The sequence below is a fragment of the Urtica dioica genome, chromosome 11, assembly GCF_054948205.1.
Source record: "Urtica dioica subsp. dioica isolate 48M chromosome 11, U.dioica_male_clone48M_v1_H2, whole genome shotgun sequence".
NCBI lineage: Eukaryota > Viridiplantae > Streptophyta > Magnoliopsida > Rosales > Urticaceae > Urtica > Urtica dioica.
Window position 1 is genome coordinate 20,805,862 of NC_142766.1, and position 14,180 is coordinate 20,820,041.

The following is a 14,180-nucleotide window of genomic DNA, read 5'->3' on the forward strand; positions in this document are numbered from 1 at the left end:
ACTTTTTAAAATATAAAGCAATCAATAAAAACTACGAAAGGATAATTTTTTTAAGGAAAATTATGCAATATAGCAAAATTTGAAGTTTTCAATGAAATAATAAAAATATATCATTGATTTTATTTGGGATTAAATTTTTTGACGATTTGTATAAATAATTTATCACTTTAAGAAAATGCTAATAATAGGATCAGATAAAACTATTGAAACATGGTATTTGTATAATTTTCACTAATTTTTTAAACAATTTGATTGTTTTACGAATCCATGAATTTCAATTCACTGCTAAACACATTTTTATTATTATTTTTTTGAAAATTAACAAATAACGGAAAAAATTAAATAAAAATCCAAGCTGAAGCAAATAGACCAGAAAAAAGATCACGTCCAGACTCAATTGAGCTCATCGTTGACTCCCAGAAAATCTCTCTCCGAACACCGAACGAGAGAGAGAGAGAGAGAGAGAGAGAGAGAGATGGAGGTACAATGGCTTCTGGTAGGCCACGGAATCTTTACATCGATAGTGGTGATATCGTTTCTGTGCGGTCAATGGCCGATCTTCCAAGGCACTCCAATCCAGCGAATCCATCACTTCATCACCTTCGGAGCCTACGATTACTTACTGTACGCCTCATTTCACCCTATCATTCCCCTCGATTTCCCTGTTCCCAGCTTCGATCCGATCCTGGCTTCTTCGCTTTTGCAGGAGGTTTGTAGGGTTCGCTTGTGGCTCCAAAGGCACGAACGCCATTCTTTCGGCCGAGTACTTCTGTTGTGACCGTCCTAATCCCATTCTACAGGTCTCACTCTTTTCATTTTCTTTTATATTATTTTTCTAAAGATTTGATTTTGCATATGAACAGTGTGTGTGTGTGTGTGGGAAATTTCGGGAATTTGGGTAGTGTGTGTGAGTGATGAAACTACACAACGTTTGGGGGCTTTGTTGAGGTTTTACTTTGCAATATGTTAGTTAATCTGAAAGTAAACGAATTGACTTCTCTTGAATTCTAGAATGTTAGTTAATCTGGTGCTCCGGTTTTCTGGGCTTGCGATGATCATAGAAAGTAACAATGGCATTTGAATTTCTTAGAAAATGTGACAAAGTTTTCTTTGAATCGTTTGTTGAAGGTGATATATCTTGCGATTCTCGGGGGAACCTATTATATCGTTGCAAAGTCTTGCTTCACTTTCATCCCCGGCTATTACCTTAGCGAAATTCACTGGTACGTTCCAATGAGCATATAAATTAGATATTTTTCTAGTTTAAAAAATATCTTTATTTATAAAAGTTACGGTGTATGTCTGATTCAGGTACACGAGCTTGTTGGCCGTTTCAGTTGGCGTTTTATTGTTTATTTTGACCAGTTTTACCGACCCGGGAACAGTAACGGCCGAGAATGTTTCCCTCTATCTTGCTGCTTATCCATATGATAATGTTATTTACTCGGAGAAAATGTGCTCGACCTGTAAAATCCCAAAGTCAGTCTCTCTCTCTCTCTCTCTTTGCTTGAAAGCTTTTTTAAAAATCTCGAGTGATTGAAATAATATTTTATTTATTTTCTCGCGCGTCTTTAGGCCTGCAAGGTCCAAGCACTGTGGTATATGCGGTCGATGTGTCGCTCGGTTTGACCATCATTGTGGATGGATGGTATGAAATCTCTCGTTAGTTTTTTTTTTTTTTTTTTTTTTTTTTAAATTCTTTTCGTCTTTTCCTTTTTCGGGGTTTCACCTAAAAGGTTTTAATCGTTGCAGAATAATTGTATTGGCGAGAGGAATAACCATTATTTCTTGGCGTTTCTTATATGGTAACCTTTACTCTTATCCTCGTACGTATTTTCTCTCTATCTGCGAAAATAATTTGTAAAATGTCTTTGGAACGAGCTCAAGTCATTTAGATTGCTGTTCTGTTATTTCAGGCACTTCCTTCTCTGTGTATATGGAACAGTTGCCATTGGATTAATTCTTGCTGGTCGAATGAAAGACTTGAGAGTTATATATATACTAACCGGTAGATTATATGTATCTATTCTATTGTATGTTTATATTTGTACTTGTAACGTAATTTTGATGGGCATTTAACATCTATTTTTCCCGTGTTGCAGTTTATTATGATATCGACAGTTCTTTCCGTAGTTTAGCTCCACATGTTGTGCAGGTGTGTAATTTATTTTTAAATGTAGAGGGATTAATTTACAAACCTACATTATACTCAGGCTTATATTCTTGCATGTATTTTTTTTTTTTTTTTTTTTTTTTGGGATTTTCAGTGGTTGCTGAGCTCATACAACACACAAATTCTTCTTATGGTCTTTCTTGCTATTGTCTCGTTGCTTCTGGCGGGTTTCTTTGCTTACCATGCCAAGCTGTGCCTCACAAATACAACCACGAACGAGGTTTGGTTTCCGTTTACTTCAGTTTTGATTTAATAGCCATGTGTAATGTTGGAATAGAGTTTTTTTTTTTTGCACCTGTGGACCATGAAAACTTGGCCCGGGTTTGATTCCCTTTTCTTACTTTTTTTTTGCACCAGCAGTCCCTGAACTTTGAAAGCTTGTCACCCGTGCCCCTTTGATCTAATTTCCATAAACTTTTTAATACAATATCAAATGTAAAATGACCTTATTTTTTAGGGTAAAATGGTGATTTTATACTAAAAATCTAGCCTGGTTCCGCTATGAATCCGCAACTCATTAATCTCTGTAGACTTACATAAAATCACACGAACTACCCCTAAAATAAGGTCCACTGGGCCGCACATTTGGGATTTTGTCCAAAAAAAAAAGCCAACCTACCACAACCCCTAAAATTCATGGGCTACGAGTGCAAACGAGCCAAGGTTGTTGATACACAATATCGGAAAACCAAGGTTGCTTTTGTGAATAATAGGAAACAAAGTTTTTCGGCTTAGGAAAGGTCTAAAATACCATAAAATGCCATACGACACACTACACTCCAATCACAAACAAAACTCACACTCATTTTTGCATTTTTGCTGGTCATCTTCTAGTTTTCTTTCGCGTTTTTGTGAACAATTTTAAGTTTGATTTTCGGGAAAAAAAAAAATAGCTGTGTTCGTAAAAAAAAAATCCCAATTAAACCAGAAAATAAATAAAATATTGCTGTTGTCAATGTCATGGGTTTTCATTTTTTTTTTTTTAATTTGTTAAACCAGACATTCAAGTGGCAAGAGTATATAAGTTGGCGGAGGAAGCTGAACGAGGCAAGGGCAAGCGCAGAGGCACTGAAAGCAAGCATCAGCGGTCTGAGCACCGAACCCAAGCCTTGTTCTTCTGAAAGCAAATGGCGAGCCTTCTTTCGCAGATCTCCGCTGCAAAACGTCGACGTCGTTGTCAAGAACAACATTTACGACAAAGGCTTCTTGAAGAATGCTTGGGAGATCATCTTTCCCTTGTCCAGTAGATCCTCGTTTTCGCGGACCAAATTCAAAGATAGCTGAGACTTTCAAGGATAACTGTTGAGCGCTAATTATTGACTTGTGAATCAAGTCAAACTTGATCGAGTCAAGCCCTTGATGTAGATACGATAGCATACTATAGATACCTTTCAATGTAGCGTATTGCTGATTTTCCAACAAGAATAAAAAAAAATAGTGCTTCTTTTGTTCCTTCATTTCAAGTCCTTTTTGCTTTGGATGTTTAAAATTTTCATTTTGGTGATTTACCCTTTGTAAATTCTGTACTTTTTTTCTTTCTTTTCTGTGGAAGTGAAATTATTTCCTTAGGTAAATAAGATTTGTAAAATAGTCAATATTTCCTTTATATTGTAAAATAGCCATAAATCATTATATGGTACACTGAAATGACATTTTTTTTAAATTAATGAGTACAGTATATAGAGAGTAATTAAAATAACTTTAAAATAAAAAACTTAATTTTTATTAGCGTTCCAAATTAATAGTAAATATTTATTAATTTTTTTGATACATTTGCTAGTAATTCTAACGTTTGAAGTAACATTCGTATATTTGTTTTTGGTCTGATAATCAAATTTGCCGTAAAGAGAAACGTTAAAGAAATATCACCCGAAAAAGGAAAGTTACGATAAAAGAAGGGAAAATAACGCATTTGTACCCTGTGTTTTAGTGAAATGTCGAGTTTAACCCTCGATTTTCAAAAATGTCGAGTTCATACCCTATGTTTTACTAAAATGAAAAAATTATACCTTTGGTTGAACTAAAATGACGAAATTATACCCTAAAATAGACAACAGTGTCACGAATATTCTTTTTATTGACTTTTCATTGACGTTGACTATAATATTTATATATAAACACCAATTATCTTTAGTCATTCGCGCCATATATATAATTTATTTAAAAACTAACAAAATAAACAACAGTCTCTTAATCGTGAAGAACACAGAAAGATGCAAATGGGTAAACATCGATAGTTGATAGTCATCAAAATCGCATATTCGAACAGAGAATCAAGGATTTAGAGTTACAATTCGAACACGGAATGAAGTCATCTCTTAGAAGGTATGAGTTTTATTATTTAATTTCAATTTAAGGCTATTTTTATTTCAAAATTGAGAATTTGGAAGTTAGGGTACTGATTTAGATTTTATTGGGTTTTTCTTATATAAGAGTTAATATCAATGAAAGAGAGATTTGTGACGCTGTTATTCATTTCAGGGTATACTTTCGTCATTTTAGTTAAACAGATGGTATAATTTCGTCATTTTAGTTAAACAGAGAGTATGAACTCGACATTTTTGAAAACCGAGAGTTAAACTTGACATTTCACTAAAACACAGAGTATAAATTTTAGAACTAACATTTACCGAAGATTTCTATTCTTTTTTGTTATTTTAAATTTGAATTTTTGTCATTTTATATATATATATATATATATATATATATATATATATATTTTATCGTCGTTCATTACTATCTAATTGCTGTCGTTGACAAATTATTTCGTCGTTTCGTCGGAGTAAATGTCTTTAATATTTGTTCTTCTTTCCTTCACTTTTGTGGAGACTCTGGTCCGCTACAGAGGAAAAAGCAAGAGTCGATTGATCTCTTGAGATTTAGGGTTTAGGAATTTCGAAGCTTGAAGATGATATACACAGCCATCGATACCTTTTACCTCACGGACGAGCAGCTCCAGAATTCACCTTCCCGGAAAGACGAAATCGACGAATCAACTGAAACCGCTCTCCGAATCTATGGCTGCGACCTCATTCAAGAAAGTGGAATTCTGCTCCGATTGTAAGCGCTTTGTATATTTTATTTTTTCGATTTTTTTTTTTACTAGTATGGATTCATTTGCCAATCGTTCACATTTCTTTTGATTCAGACCTCAAGCTGTAATGGCGACTGGGCAGGTTCTGTTCCATCGCTTCTATTGCAAGAAGTCATTTGCCCGCTTCCATGTCAAGGTTCGAACCTTTTGATTAGTCATACTTCGTTGTATTGCCTAGAAATTAGTATGAGAAATCGTTGTGCGTATGGCTTTGCTCATTTGAGGTCTTTGTTTTAGGTTTTTAATAGAAGTCACATAATGTTTTAATTGGGAGTGCTATTTTTTGTGTAGAAAGTTGCTGCTAGTTGTGTGTGGCTTGCCTCAAAATTAGAGGAATGCCCGAGAAAAGCGAGACAAGTTATCATCGTTTTCAACCGAATAGAATGCAGAAGAGAGAATTTACCCATTGAGTATTTGGATGCCTATTCCAAGGTGAAGATGAAATTACGTTTAAAAAAAATAAATACTTTCTGGAGTTGGTTGACTGTTTCATGGGGCTTCGTTTCGCTCAATTCTGAACCACTTTCCTTTTTTTTTTTGGTCCCAGAAATATTCAGACTTAAAGATGGAGCTGAGTAGAACTGAAAGGCATATATTGAAAGAGATGGGATTCATCTGCCACGTCGAGCATCCTCACAAGTTCATATCGAATTACCTAGTCACTCTCGGAACACCTACCGAGCTAAGGCAAGAAGCGTGGAATCTGGCAAATGATAGGTATTTCCTTGGCATCTTCTTTTTGAATTGCAGAAAGACTTTAGGCAACAAAACACTTAGTTAATTAAGAAGAGGAGTTAGCCAAGCTGGAAGTAATCATTTAGGAGAGAACTAGTTTTAGGCGTAGGCTTATTAGCCTTTCTTGAACACTCATAATACACAATTCACGCTCAATGTGCTCATAAGTCTCGAAAATTGAACGATTTTTTATTTTTTGTTTTTTATGCAGCTTACGCACAACCTTGTGCGTTCGGTTTAGGAGCGAGGTTGTGGCTTGTGGGGTCGTCTATGCGGCGGCTCGAAGGTTTCAGGTAGCTCTTCCGGAGAACCCTCCTTGGTGGAAGGCCTTTGATGCAGATAAATCAGGAATCGATGAAGTGTGCAAGGTTCTTGCTCACCTCTACACCCTTCCCAAGGCCCAGTATTCACCTGTGTGCAAGGACGGCGATTTCACATTTTCCAACAAGCGAGACTTGGTTTCTCAGCCACCTCCAAAGGTAAAATTGTTTTTGGTCCTGCCATTTATGATTCTCAAGGATATGTGTCTATCATCCATCGATCCAAGATCCAACTGGGACAATAGTTGATAGGACCCGGGATAATTATGCACATGAGTATATACTATATACATTTTTATCGATAATTGAGTTGATGATAATGCCATATCGACCTGCTTGTTGACTTGCTCAATGTTCTCATAAACCCCAATGGCCCGCCTTCTGCGTATACTAAAACATAGTTAAATAAATAAATAAATATATAAACGCCATCCCTTAAATAATTGATGTTTTTTTTAGTAATTTTCCCCTCTCGATAGTATTACATGGCAAGTAGGAACTTGTTAAAAACTCAGGCTGAGAAGAATATGGGTCATAACCGATGGCCATTCCCAAATAATCTTGACTGTTATTTTGTTTTCTTCTGTAAAAACATACATTTTGTTTTAATATCTTCTTCTGTAGGATGTTCTGCACGCAAGCTCCCCTGCTAATGGCGATGTTCCTGAGTCTAAAGTGCATAATTTGCCTGTTGGATCTGATTCGGGCGAAACGAAAGGTGTCCAGTCAGAGCCGAGGAAAAAAGACGATGAATCAAAAGGCATACCTGTGGAAGGAGAGGCAAGAGAGGAGGTCAAGCGTAAGACAGAAGCTAGTGGGGATCGGGACCGGAGCAAGGAGAGAGAAAGGGAAAGGGATAGAGAGCGGGGAAGAGAGAGGGAAAGGGTAAAGTCTCGTGACCGCGATAGAGTCAGAGACTCCGACAGGGAAAGAGAGAGGGACGAGGTCGATAGAGAAAGAGAGAAGGCCAAGTCCCGACGCCATCATTCCAAGGATAGACCAATGGGTTCAGGTAAACATGAATTTATGGTTAATTTCGGTTAACTTGTCCAACATTTTAGGTTAATTTTATTCGTTTAAAAATATTAAAAATAAATGTATAATATCTGATAGTTCTCCTTTAGGTTCAGGAAGCCATTCCGACAAATCAAGGCGACACTCGTCAAGAGGTTCGCATCTATATTTATATGTGCGAATGAATATATTTATCTCGTCGCATGAATTCTTTGTAATGAGTGTGATTATCTGACAGTTGGTTATTATATCTCAGACCGTGACTACCATTACTCTTCGAGAGAGAAGGATCGCCACAGACATCACTCGTATGCCTAACTTTCTTTCTTTTTGGGACATGAAACAAAGCAAACAGAAGTGATTTCTGATCCCTTTCAAGCTCTTCAGTTGGTAAGAGTACTCTTGTAGATAACATATTGTTGTACCATTATTAATTTGCCAAACTGCGATGTCAACGGTACTTCAACAATGCTTTTCAGTTTTTCTCTTTCATTCACCGTTTATAATTAGTTTCCTGGAATTCCATTTGAAGAATCATCTGAGACCAATATTTACTTGTTGAGCTGTGAACTCTCCAAATGACAAAATTAACTTGGGAAGAAGAACAAAAGCAAACAAAGAACTGGAGTAAAGCATCAACAAAGAATGATGATTATGTTTTGGGACATATTAACTGCATTTTTGTCATTTCAGCAAAATATTAAACTAACTCCTGTACAGAAAAAAAGAGACTAGGATCTTATTGTGAGATGTTAAAATTGCAAGGCTTTATATCTCTAGTGCGATAGTAACTCAAAAACTGTTCAGGAAGCTCTTCCAAAAGTGCTTGAACCACTGATATTTGTCCACCTGTACACATCCACAAACAAATTATACACACACACACACACATGCGGAGAGAGAGAGAGAGAGAAAGAGAGAGAGAGAGGAAGTGTTGCTAATGTTGATCTAATACTCACTTTGAACCTCTCTCATCGGAACAAACTGAACGATGTCTCGTGTAGCTACACGACCTGTTGAACTCTTCAACCGACGTCCATTATCGGCATCAAGAATCTGCCACAAATCCTCTTAGATTTGATATTAAAAAAAACTACAAAAGATTTACAGTAAAATATATGTGGATATATATATACCTCCATTTGCGCAAAATCGGCACCACCAACACCAACTATGAGAACCGACATAGGAAGATCAGACGCATTTACCAGAGCATCTACCGTCTCTGTCAGATCCGTAAGCACTCCATCCTTCAAACCAAAACCAAATAAATCAGTAATCCAAAACATTATTTACCCCAAAAAATTAACGTCGCACTAATCTCATTAACTTACCGTAATGATAAGCAAGACGAAGTAGTTTTTCCCGTTGCCCGGGAAGGAAACAGACTGGGCGGCCATTTGGGCGGCCACGTTGACCACCGGGCCGAACAGCGTGGGACCCGCCAGAGACACGCTGTGCAGTGCCGTTGCATAAGCTCCCATAACTCCTTCCACTCCATCAACCTGAAGTGGATTTTCAAATTGTTTATAAAGAAGAAGTGACACAATTTCGAAGAATTCTTGTAAAGAGAGAGTATTGCCTCGGCTGCGGATCCGGTTCCGTTCAAGTTGAAGCAATGCGAGACTGTGCCGTCTCGAATTCTTCCCCCAAAGCCCCAAGCCGGAAATCGCTTGTCCGAATCGTAGAACTGAATCACTTCTCCGACCTCCATTATCGCCTGCTCTCAAGTCAAAAGACAATCATTTACACCTCGAAGAAAAGACTCGAAGTCTTGGAAAGGAATTTAGTTTACTAACCTGCTGGTATGAATTCAACCGGCCCGTCGGATCGATGTAGTGTAGAGAGCTCTGGCTCAAGGGATTCCCATTTGAAGCTGTGACAGAACACAAATAAATCAATAAATAAATGGCTATTATTATTTAACTAGAATGATTAAAAGTATGTAAAAGTCAAACCTGTGAAGTCAACAGCAACCATGAAGTTGAGCTCATAGCCGCTTGAAATGTAATCAAGGAAGCTGAACTGTGGCTTCTCATCAAACTTCTCCACAAATAGCTGACCCTTCAACACCTATATATACAACTAATAATTGAGTAACTAGTAAAAGATGATTTATTTTAGGGTTATTTTATTTATTATTTTGGTTCGAGTAATTAAACACCTTTTCGCGGCCATGCTTAGTCGGAAAGACAAGACTGGCGCCGAGTTTTTCTCTGTGAAGCTTTTCCAATTCTGCCACTGATTTTTGGAGTTTCCTGAAGAGTTTGAAACATCAACGAAACCATTATTTTCTCTTCGCACCCATGAACAAAATGTAATTAATCAAGTATTGTAATTATTCATTATAATTACCCGATAAGCACGTGATTTCCATCGCTATTGAAATCAAAACACTCAATAATCAACGGATTATTCTGCAAAAAAAAAAAACTCTGATAATTAATATTCCAAATTAAAAAAACATATAATTATTACATTATAGCTTTGTATATTAAAATCATGCCTTGTTTCCAAATTGTTTCATAGAGAGGCACAATGATTTCCAAGTCGGATTCAAATTGTTGTCGATCACTTCCGTCTTGCAGATCGGAACAGAACCTCCGGTCTCAACAATCCTCGAGATTCTCAAAAAGGGATCCTAAAAAAATGTTTAAAAAGCTAAGATAAGCATTTCATTTAACCGAAACCGATTGAAATCAATAAATTTTCGAAATACATAGAATTTGTATTCAATATAAACGAAACACTTATAAGTTATTTTTTTGAAAATATGATGTGCATATAACATTTTTACTACCGTATATAAATTTATCAAACTTTCAATATTTTCACGTACAACTCAATAGTTATAGTTAGTTGTCAAACTCGGTCCTTTTCGTTAAAGTTGTTAAATGATTTAAAATCTTGTCTATTTTCTAAATGAAATAATTTCGAATGGTTGTATAATACTAACGCTTTTGGAAAAGAGGTCTTTGTTGTCCAATTTGGTGCAACGGAACACGATTTGAACAGCGGTCTTTGAAGCCGTGGTTTCTTCGGCGTGAACCGTGAGTGTTCCTAAGTTTTTCCGATTATATTCTCCGGCGATGACGTGGAGCTTCATCGTCAAGCTCCGGCTTTGTTTGGTCACAATCTCAGAGAGAACACATTTTGCTTCTCCCAGAAAATCTTGCTCCTTCAAATTCAATGTCTATTGAAAAAAAAGGACATAAATAAAAAACAAATATTGAAGAACTTATTAAAACCCAAAAACTGGGAGAAGAAAAAAGAAGAAAGTTATTACCTTCACAGGCACATTATGATATTTCGTATCAACATCATAGACATGAAATCTGGAGAAAATACAAAGGAAACAAGAATAAATGAGTACATATGTAACAGTAATTAATCATTATATATATATGTATGTATGTAAATATTTACATCAATGGTTGTACGGTCTCAAACTGGTAAGCGATGGGGATTTTGAGAATCCAAGAAGGGCTTAAGCTATTCATAATCACTTCGGTACGCCCTAATTCCTCGAGCTTCCCATCTCTTTTCTTTGCATATACAACCACCATTGGATCGCTCTGATGAAATATATATAATCTTAATAATCAAGAACGTGCTTAATTTTATAATTCAATAGTATATATAATGTATACTAATTTGCCACAGCAAAATGCGCGTATAAATTTAGATCAAACTAACCTTGGAAGTGACGTCTAGATCAAGTAAGTTGGTCGCCGATAGAGATAGCTGTGAATGCAAAAAGAAGTAACGTAATTCATCCACATTTCCAATTTATCTTTAACATTAATTCAAAAGCACTAAAAAACTAAATTACACTACATATACATAGAGAAAAATCACGATGTGAGTGATCAAGTTAATGGTTAAAATAGAAAGAAAGGTTTTCTTGTCCAGGGATTTAAAAGTGAAATAATTATATATTATATATATATATATAAAAGAAGAAGATGAATAACGATGATGACCTCAAGTTGAGTGAACATCGGAAGAAGGCCCTGTGACCGGTGAAGGAAATCGACGGCGTCGTTATGACCATTCTGCCCTTGCTGTTGGTGGGTCCCACCGATCGCCTCTTTCCCTCCATCCAAGTCTGATAAACAACCTCCCATTGTTATTGTTATTTTTCTCCTTCTCTCTCAAACCCTAAAAAAAAAAAAAAAAAGAAGACATGTAATTCTCTCGATCGATAGTGATCTGATTTTATACACACATTTCGCGTTTCGAGTTCCTTCCAGGAAATGAAGTAATTAATTTTAGGAAACAATGCGGTGCTGGTCGTGTTCCTCTTTGTTTCCGGTTATTATCGAAAAATTAGTTATTTTGGGTAAAAAAAATTAAATTAAAACCGTTTTGTTTAACACGTTTTTGGAAGTGTATTCTATAATTTGGATTTATTACCGCATTTAGTTGAGCAATGTATGTAAGCATTACACGCGGTTTACATCTCCGAATTGATAATTACAAAAGTGACATCTATATATGGCGATGATTCCACATTTTGCCAAAAAGGAGACTCTTATCCCAAATTTCCGATCAAATGAACGTAATTAATAGTATTGATCATATTTGTAAAGGTGAAACACAAAATTGTCACTATGTTTTTGCGTAGACTTTGTTTACTCAGAATATATTTGTAAAAATACAAATTTCAAAGCGATGTGAAGGCTTTTTTACATAGCTATTTAGAATAAGCGACGTGAAAAGTGTTTTACTTCGCTTAAATCCGTACATTAATGTATCATGTGCTCGTATTTAAAAAATGTTATTAATTTCATCCAACGTTGCTAGTTATATATAATAAAAAAAAAATTACCTGTTACCCAAAAAAAAAAAAAAAAAAATTACAACAAATCATAGTTAGCTACTTGCAGGCACAAATTTTCGTCATATTTAATAAGATCATTAATTAGAGAACATTAATGCAGTAAATTAACCACCATGCGTGCCAACTTTGTTATGGTTTATGTACAAGTGTGATCTTAATTTTATTTAATATAAAGGTTATCTTGGTAATTGAGTAATTGTCTAATTGTCAAATTAATTTTATGAAGTTGGATCTTAGACTTAAAATGGTGGAAAGCAGGTGATAATAGAAGGAAAATAGCTTGGTTATTTCACCGTGTTCTCAACACATACATACATACATAGCATAAAGCGAGAGGCTCTCTTACTGTTACTGTGCCACTTATTTAATTTTTTTTTTCTTTTTCGAAAGTTCGATTTTCATTCATCACGGAAAAAACTAGCTAGATTCTCAGCTTTTGGCACACTTACACACTTCATGAGCTAAAATATTGTCTGCTCTAGGAATCCAAACAACCCTGCTCTAGTTGATTTTTTTTTTTTTTTTTTTTTTTTTTTAAATTCTCTAAGGGGCGTGTAACAAAAATAAATAAATTCAGGAGGCGTAAATATGAAAAATGCGGATGCCCCATCTCGATCTGAACCAACATGCTTTCACAAAGGCACGTACGTTAAAAAAAATGTGTCTCGTTGTCTAGTAACCAATGAGCACTTATGACCGGAAAAAATATCCATTTTCCGAGCCACCCCACCATATGGTAGGGAAATTGTCTCATTTGCCACCAATTTCATAATATTTTTCCACTTTCCACCAAAAGACTAATTTGACCCAAAAATGTTGACATCTAATAGTGAATGGCAAAAATAGATGTCAACATTGTTGACATAGATGATGGTATTTTGGGCCAAATTAATCTTTTGGTGGAAAATGGGAAAATGTTATGAAATTGGTAGCAGATTGGGCAATTTCTCCATATGGTATCCCCTTTTGGAGCAAACAGTGGACATATGCCTCTCGGACTTAAGGCTCGTCCCATAGTCGTGTTTCCGGCCAGAAGAGATTTGAGACCTTCACCCCAACATACGCGTTGCTATTCAATAACTTAATATCCCTATTTTTCTATTGCAACAGAATGATAGAACAATAAATGAAATAAAAACACAAACAATTTTAGTGGCCGTCATGCATAACCGCTTTCTTTTATAAGATTAGGAAGCGCTTAAATCACAACCGCCATAGTTTTATATCCAAAATCTTTAATGGCAGTTTAAATACAATCGACACTAAAAAGTAAACATACACGGCGGTCATTTTAATAAGCGCCATCTTTCAAGTGCCACTAAATATCATTTTTCTAGTAGTGCATGAACACCTCTAACTTCCTTTCCAGCGCATCATGTCTCTCGTTTTGTTGCTCCAAGAAGGCGATGAATTTGGCGGATAAGTCTTCTGTCATCTCTCCCATCTCGAGCGGCTCTGATACCAAAGTGGATATAGCCTGGGATTGTGATCTCGTGACGCGAGCCATTTCGTGTGTGCGTACAGAATATTAAAGAGCGCGTTTTGTTTCGCAAAACCTAGTTTTCCTCTCTTGAGGGAAACTATATTAATTGGTTTAAAGATAGTTTTTCATTAATACCTATATATACAGGTATAACCTTACAAGACTGAAATAGAACAAATAACTTCCTAAATAAATTATTAAGTAACTTATATTGAATCAAACAAGTAATGTCATGAATTAAACAAGTAACTACTAACATTCGCTGATTTGTTTACTGATTCTTTTGATGGGATTGTTTTCCATCGAAGGAATCTGTAACAACTGGAGTAAAGCATCAACAAAGAATGATGATTATGTTTTGGGACATATAACAGCATTTTTGCTACCTCAGCAAAACAACTGCATTTTTGCTACTTCAGCAAAATATCAAACTAACTCCTGTACAGAAAAAAAAAGAGACTAGGATCTTATTGCGGGATGTTAAAATTGCAAGGCTTTATATCTCTAGTGCGATAGTA

General features: G+C 35.7%; 3 protein-coding genes across 5 annotated transcripts; 2 read left to right on the forward strand and 1 right to left on the reverse strand.

Annotated features, from left to right (window-relative positions):
- Positions 1–358: 358 nt before the first annotated feature.
- Positions 359–3,723, forward strand: LOC149382240 (DHHC-type zinc finger family protein). Its single transcript, XM_089629845.1, has 10 exons — positions 359–624; positions 707–800; positions 1,129–1,223; positions 1,312–1,479; positions 1,576–1,648; positions 1,753–1,805; positions 1,917–2,008; positions 2,103–2,155; positions 2,268–2,393; positions 3,173–3,723. Exons 1-10 carry the CDS (start codon positions 476–478, stop codon positions 3,455–3,457), a joined length of 1,188 nt encoding a protein of 395 aa, XP_089485971.1. The 5' UTR covers positions 359–475; the 3' UTR covers positions 3,458–3,723.
- A 1,248-nt stretch (positions 3,724–4,971) lies between these two features.
- On the forward strand, positions 4,972–7,870 carry RCY1 (arginine-rich cyclin 1). 3 transcript variants are annotated; one of them, XM_089630557.1, is made up of 8 exons: positions 4,972–5,233; positions 5,322–5,403; positions 5,559–5,699; positions 5,815–5,984; positions 6,214–6,481; positions 6,947–7,334; positions 7,447–7,491; positions 7,575–7,870. In XM_089630557.1, exons 1-8 carry the CDS (start codon positions 5,082–5,084, stop codon positions 7,652–7,654), a joined length of 1,326 nt encoding a protein of 441 aa, XP_089486683.1. In that variant the 5' UTR covers positions 4,972–5,081; the 3' UTR covers positions 7,655–7,870. The 3 variants fall into 3 exon arrangements, with proteins under 3 accessions (XP_089486683.1, XP_089486686.1, XP_089486684.1); XM_089630560.1 differs by having other exon boundaries at positions 7,436–7,491; positions 7,593–7,671; XM_089630558.1 differs by having other exon boundaries at positions 4,973–5,233; positions 7,593–7,870.
- Positions 7,871–8,024: 154 nt separating this feature from the next.
- Positions 8,025–11,494, reverse strand: LOC149382242 (protein BONZAI 3-like). The gene is made up of 15 exons (XM_089630556.1): positions 11,320–11,494; positions 11,033–11,080; positions 10,763–10,911; positions 10,623–10,671; positions 10,293–10,529; positions 9,843–9,977; positions 9,692–9,753; positions 9,501–9,594; positions 9,295–9,409; positions 9,136–9,212; positions 8,919–9,056; positions 8,671–8,841; positions 8,473–8,586; positions 8,296–8,392; positions 8,025–8,185 (listed from the first exon to the last, which is right to left on the reverse strand). The coding sequence occupies exons 1-15, from the start codon at positions 11,461–11,463 to the stop codon at positions 8,076–8,078; spliced, it is 1,740 nt and encodes a 579-aa protein (XP_089486682.1). The 5' UTR covers positions 11,464–11,494; the 3' UTR covers positions 8,025–8,075.
- Positions 11,495–14,180: the final 2,686 nt, after the last annotated feature.

Excerpts from the sequence above, each read along its gene's own strand:
- RCY1 (XM_089630557.1), top strand. The coding sequence starts at position 5,082 with ATGATATACACAGCCATCGATACCTTTTACCTCACGGACGAGCAGCTC. Across the intron at positions 5,234-5,321 it reads AGTGGAATTCTGCTCCGATT|ACCTCAAGCTGTAATGGCGA; the intron begins GTAAGCGCTTTG and ends CTTTTGATTCAG. Across the intron at positions 7,335-7,446 it reads GGATAGACCAATGGGTTCAG|GTTCAGGAAGCCATTCCGAC; the intron begins GTAAACATGAAT and ends GTTCTCCTTTAG.
- LOC149382242 (XM_089630556.1), bottom strand. The coding sequence starts at position 11,463 with ATGGGAGGTTGTTTATCAGACTTGGATGGAGGGAAAGAGGCGATCGGT. Across the intron at positions 9,754-9,842 it reads TGAAACAATTTGGAAACAAG|AATAATCCGTTGATTATTGA; the intron begins GCATGATTTTAA and ends TTTTTTTTGCAG. Across the intron at positions 8,186-8,295 it reads TCCGATGAGAGAGGTTCAAA|GTGGACAAATATCAGTGGTT; the intron begins GTGAGTATTAGA and ends GGATGTGTACAG.
- LOC149382240 (XM_089629845.1), top strand. The coding sequence starts at position 476 with ATGGAGGTACAATGGCTTCTGGTAGGCCACGGAATCTTTACATCGATA. Across the intron at positions 2,156-2,267 it reads TAGCTCCACATGTTGTGCAG|TGGTTGCTGAGCTCATACAA; the intron begins GTGTGTAATTTA and ends TGGGATTTTCAG. Across the intron at positions 2,394-3,172 it reads CAAATACAACCACGAACGAG|ACATTCAAGTGGCAAGAGTA; the intron begins GTTTGGTTTCCG and ends TTGTTAAACCAG.